The sequence below is a fragment of the Propithecus coquereli genome, unplaced genomic scaffold, assembly GCF_000956105.1.
Source record: "Propithecus coquereli isolate 6110/MARCELLA unplaced genomic scaffold, Pcoq_1.0 Scaffold644, whole genome shotgun sequence".
Taxonomy (NCBI): Eukaryota; Metazoa; Chordata; class Mammalia; order Primates; family Indriidae; genus Propithecus; species Propithecus coquereli.
The window spans coordinates 554,006-559,615 of record NW_012152441.1 but is presented as its reverse complement, the minus strand read 5'-3'; the positions used below and the strand labels follow the sequence as shown (position 1 = coordinate 559,615).

Genomic DNA, 5,610 nt, shown 5'->3' with positions numbered 1-5,610 from the left:
TGAAAATAGAACAATGTACTTCTAAAAAATGTTTGTGTTTTGTGCTCAGAAGAGCCTGGTGCCTATGGGCAGGGCAGAGCCTGCTGGGCTCAGGGCAGAGATCTGGCTGGTGCGTCCCTGACCGTTCCAGACAGAAGCAGAGATGCTCTCCTGCTCCCCAGGACCTGGGCACACCACACTGTGCAGAGCCCGCCAGCATTATCCGGGCCCTCTTCTTGTCAACAGAGCCCCTGCTTTTCAGCCAGGAACATGGGTGTTCAAGGCAAAGCCTATCTTACAACTCCTCTGCAGCTTGGTATGGTCGGCTAAGCAGAAGTGATGTAAGGAACTCCTAGGAAGTATGCTCAAAGGGAAGGGGCTGCCCTTAATTTCCTTGTCCTTCTTCCTGTTAGCTGGGACACAGATGTAACAGCTGGAGCTCCAGCAGCCATCTAGACCATTCATTCAGTCATTCATTCAACAAATAATTATTAAGCATCTGCTGTGTGCCAGGCACCATTTTAACTGCTTGGGATATGGCACGTTGGGCATGAAAGCCGTGCACAGGTGTAGAACAAAAGACAGGAGGAGCTTGGGTCTCTGATACTGGGACATACCACACCGCCCTGCCCTGTGCTGGCTACCTCTAGATTTCTTGACTAGAAAAGAGAAATACAATTCCCATCTTGCTTTAGCCACAGCTTGTGGGCTTTCCTATTGCCTGCTGCTGAACCTAACCCCAACTAATATGGAGATAAAAAGCATTAAATTTGGCAACACCCCTAATACAGGGCTTTGGACCCAATATAGGTCCTAGATTAGGGCTCAACATAAAAATCCCAAACCTGAGTGACCTAGAGATCAAATATGAATCGAAAGAACAAATTCTCGTAGCAGAAACAATGCCGTGTGCTGAGATGTGCTCTCCCAGACTCCTACAAACTGTGCATGTGGGTGATTCACCCTCTTCCCAAGTCCCCTGTACACCTATTTCCTATCCTCAGGCCCGGCCACCCCTGGGTGGGAGGAGCCCTTCTCGGAGGGGCAGGTGTTCCGGGGCAGAAGATGACGCCAAAGTTCTCCCAACCCTGGAGGCCGCGCAGTCCTAACCTGTTCCGCGGCACCACTAAAAACATCATCCATCTGTACAAGCTTAGAAACTGAAATGCATGCTCACGGCAGGAAAATAGCTTTTAAAATATTTAAAAATATCAACTATAGTCTTTAAAAAATCATATGGTGCTTGACCTTCCTGAAGGCAGTGGTTTTCAAAATTACATTTGTTTGCTTATTTATGTTTTTAATAAAGTTCCAGAACCCTTCCTTCCAAAATGAATTGTACCCCAAAGCCCAGCATGTAAAAGGTGGATAGGAAGAGAGCTCTCTGGCTCCCTCTTTTGAACAGCACCGGGCATTGCTCAGGACCGGGTTCAGAGCAGATCCAGACGGGCCCTGCCCCTCGGCGTATGCAGGTCAGTGGGGGACAGACAGCAAACAGGTGAAGGGGACTTCATGCTGAATGAAATGGGAGCCGTTGGATGACGTTAAGGTTAAGCAAGGCTATGCTTTTTCTGACTTGTTTCAAGAAAGCCTTTGTAAGTGAAGTGTAAAGAAGAGATTTTAGAGGTGCAGGAGGGGACTGTCCCGGGGGCTGATGAGCAGTGGCTCGGAGGAGATGAAGGTGGTATCTGGGACCACGGTGGGGGAGGTGAGAGGGTCTCCATTCCACAGTCCCCAACCCGAACGCAGAGCAGAACAGAAGGAACCTGGCGAAGGACGGGGTATGGGGCTGAGGGACGGAGGCGCTGGGGTGACTCCTGTGGGTCTGGCTGTCCATGGGGTGACAACAGCTCCTTGTCTAAAATGGGGGATGCCAGGGGGTCAGCGGGTTTAGGGGTGAAATCAAAAGGTCTCCTCTGGTCACGTTAAATCTGAGCACACCCAGACGTGTCCCTGGGAAGGTCAAGTGGCGTGGGTCATGACCCTGGAGCGGGGGGAGAAGACTAAACCTACAGAAGTGCCGAAAGCCCTGCGCCTGGGAGCCGGCAAGGAGAGAGGCTGCGGAGCGGCCGGGGGTGTCCCCACATTGGGGTCTGGCAGAGGAGAAGGCACGAGCAAAGCACCCTGCACAGGCGTGGCCAGCACGTGGCCCCAAGGAGGAGAGTGCTGCCCAGTGGGAGGAACCCTCTGTGTCATGCAGGTGGCAGGTCGAGCGGGCTGAGGTGGGCGGCGGGGGACTGACCATAGCATGTGGCCACATGAAGTTGCTGGGGACCTGGACAGGCTGTTTCAGTGGGATGGAGGAGGCCAGTGGTGAGGAGGGGGCTGCCTGGGGCGGGGTGTGAGGGACAGAGAGCCTTTCTTCCAAGACGGTGGTTAATGGTACATGTGCACCCACCCGGAGTGGTACTGGAGGGGGAAAGGGCGGGGGTGGCGCAGAAGCCTGGGCCAGAGGCCACTAGAGGGGAGGGCACTGGTGCCAGGTGGAGGGCTGGCCTTGCGGGGAGGTGGCAGGGCAAGCGCTCGTTCATGGGGCTACGCCGTGGGCAATCCTGACCTCAGGGCCTTCCCCAGCTGAGCATGAGCAGAGGGATCAGGAGGGAAGGAACAGTGTGCTGGGTGGACGGCAGCTGCTCACCTGCGCCTTTTTCTCCAGCCACGCTGGGACTCCCGGGGAAAGCAGGAGGTCCTCACTTGGCCAGGCCCAGCCTCTGGTCACCCTCGGCCCAAAGTCCTCCCCATGGATGGTTATCAAACCTCATCTGGGTTTTTGTTAATAAGGTTATGATCAGCCCTTTCCTACCTAGAGTGGCCAGTATTTTGAGGGTGGGACACTCGTCCACACTTTCTTTGATTCCCACTGACCCTGCACAGATAAAGCCAGGCTAGGGGAGTGGCCAGAACACCTGGCAAACAGCACACCCACTCTGGGAGACGACAAGAGACGGAGAGCAGGTCCTTACCGTGGACAGCGTGGAGGAGCACCTGACGTCCTTGGGATCTGAAAGAGGAAACAGGAGTCGGATGCTGAACTCGTTCCCCAACAGGAGGAACGAAACCCACAATGACGCGACACCGAATCAGCCCAGAGATCTAAGGCACGACGCGAGGTGTTCACACTCAGTGAGTAGCTTTTAGCTGCTCTGACCACAAAAATGAAAGAAAAAGCGTAACTCTGTGAGTTGGTGGATACGTTAACTGCTTTACTGTAGTCGTAGCTGTTTCACTCCCCGTCCCACAACACCGTGTTGTACACCCTAAATGACACAAAATTTATTTTAAGAAAAACAAGTTACCATCTTACACTTTTATGAAATTAGCATGCGTTTATGAAAAAAGCCATCGCCATAGCACACCAGGTGGGGGTGAGGGCACCGCTGGGCCGCCCCTACCACCCCCCACGGAAGCAGGGGGACACGGCACGCCACCACCACACGGGTGAAAGACCACGAAAGGAACTCACAGCGAGGCCAGTGAACACAAGCAGAGCACAGGCACGCCGTGCTGTCGGGCCACTCGACGCGCTTAAAGCGCAGAAGGAAATACAAAGACGGGATGAGTACCTCAGAGTAGTGAGGTTAGAATAACATCGTAATGAGTTATTTAATGTTACGGAATTCATCAGAAATGAAAATTAGTGGAGACAAAACATCTATAGATGTTATAGAACAAAAGGTCTTTTGTAAATGTGAAAAAGGGAGGAAATGTGGGGAGAGCCAAATCAGATCTAGGCTCTGTCGTGTTTCTTTACAACGCAGCCAGCGCCCTGAGACTGCGCAACCAGGGAACCGGCGAGGCGCTGGGAGAACCAGCCCTGCCGCTTCTCCGGACTCCAGGAGGCCCCGTTCAAACACCTCTGCTCCCGTCCTTCCAACCGCCCGAATCCTGGTCTTTTTATGGCCTTTGATAAAATCGTTTACTGCCTTGAAACACAGACTCCCCGCCAGGCACAGCCCAAGGGCCGAGGTCACTCACCAGGGACATGGGGTCAGTGTGCTGGGCAGTCTCGATGGTCCACCTGTGGTGTCCAGGCACCAATGAAAAGTGATGCCAGCCAGCTCACCCAATCGTCCCCAGGGAGGTCACTCACCCAGTATGTGACGCCCCCCAGAAGTAAGCCAGGGGTCCCCACTCCTGTGAGGTGTGGCTAGTCCCACAACATGGCTCTTCCTAGGCTCCTGCCTTGCAGGGCACAAGCACACACATCCCTTGGCTCTCACGTCCCAGAACGGCTTCACAGAACAGACCCAGAGAGGCCTGAGGAAGCCTCTTGGGGGGGGGGGGGCTGTCTTTTGGGCCCCGCCCTGGGTGGGAGAAAGGAGTGAAGGAGAGGAGAGCCCCACCTTTTCTGCTAGCCACAAGAATGGGGTACCTATGCCTTAGAGCCCGCTCAGGGCCAGTGACTAGGGACAAGGAGGGAGCAGAAACAAACTGCGGTACACCTGACACCTTTTCCCTATCTGCAGAGAGCTGTTCTTACACGCGGCACTGCTCATCGTTACTGACAGCTCTTGCAACATTGAGACACAGCCGACCTTCCAGCCACAGGGGCAAGAATGTCATGCTACTTCCCTGAGTGGGAGGTTCTGGTGGTTTTATTCTGTCCTGTTTTAGAAGACAGTGCACAGCCCTCCTGTAGTTCAGCACGCCCCGTGGCCAGAGCCGACCAGGGCACAGGGGACATCTGGATGGTTGCGCCTGCCCCAGCCCTGGAGGGCCTCATTTACAAGAGCCCAGCTCAGGCCTGAGCTAGGAGGAGGCAGAACAGGGGTCCGAAGCCTGCAGACCAAGCTCTCTGCCCGTGCAGACAAGCAGAGAAAACTGGGGCGCTGGACAGCTAGGGCCCAGCATGAGGGGAGGCTCCTCCAGGGGGGCTGGCTGGACGGGCTGCTCAAAAGGGAAGTTTCAGAGACAAAATACACAGGAGAGAATAGCTGGGAGTCCCTAGCAAAACCAGGAATGTGGGTGGAGAAGCCCTTTAGGCCCACAGCCCTAGAGACAGTGGATGCATGGGAGGGTCTCCCTGAAGGTTCTGGGCTCCCATCGCCATGGGGCAGATCTGAGTAGTGGGGGACAGGGCCTCCCTGCCAAGAGGTGGGAGCCGACACGGGAAATCAGGTGGCTTCCAGAAGCCGAGCACCAGAGTGACAGGGAGGCAGCATGCCTGGCCAACCTCCTCTGGGTTCCTGGGGGCCTCGCCAGTGCCTTGGAGTCCCAGGCAGGAAAGAGAGCGACCTGGGACACGGGGCATGTCGACTCCCACGGGTGCTTGGGTGTGCAGAGGAGGGAGTGGAGGACGAGAGTGTCTGGACTGGGCTTAGACGTGGCCCGGGGGGCTGTGGCTGGGGACAGGTGCTCCCTGAGGCTGGCTACTGATCCATTTAACTGGGAGGGACAGAAGCAAAAGGCTTGTAGGACAGAATGACAGCCGCTGAGAAGACACTGGTGGGCAGAGAGCGTTTCTCAAACTGAGTAGTGCTCAGATGCTTTTGAAAGATGAGAGTTCCCACAGTTCCCAAGGTAATCTTTCAATCCCCAGGGTTCCAGGGACCCAGACTGGAGAAACAATGACTTAAGAAACTAAACTCCTATTGTAGAAAAATATCTTTCAAATGATACTATCCCTGCAAG

General features: G+C 54.8%; 1 protein-coding gene across 1 annotated transcript in view; it reads right to left on the bottom strand.

Moving 5' to 3' along the window:
- Positions 1-5,610, bottom strand: part of SLC37A1 (solute carrier family 37 (glucose-6-phosphate transporter), member 1) — a 72,627-nt gene that overhangs the window by 26,828 nt on the left and 40,189 nt on the right. The window contains exon 9 of the mRNA XM_012659973.1: positions 2,943-2,980. Within this exon, the coding sequence (XP_012515427.1) occupies positions 2,943-2,980 (38 nt within the window). The remainder of the gene's footprint in view (positions 1-2,942; positions 2,981-5,610) is intronic.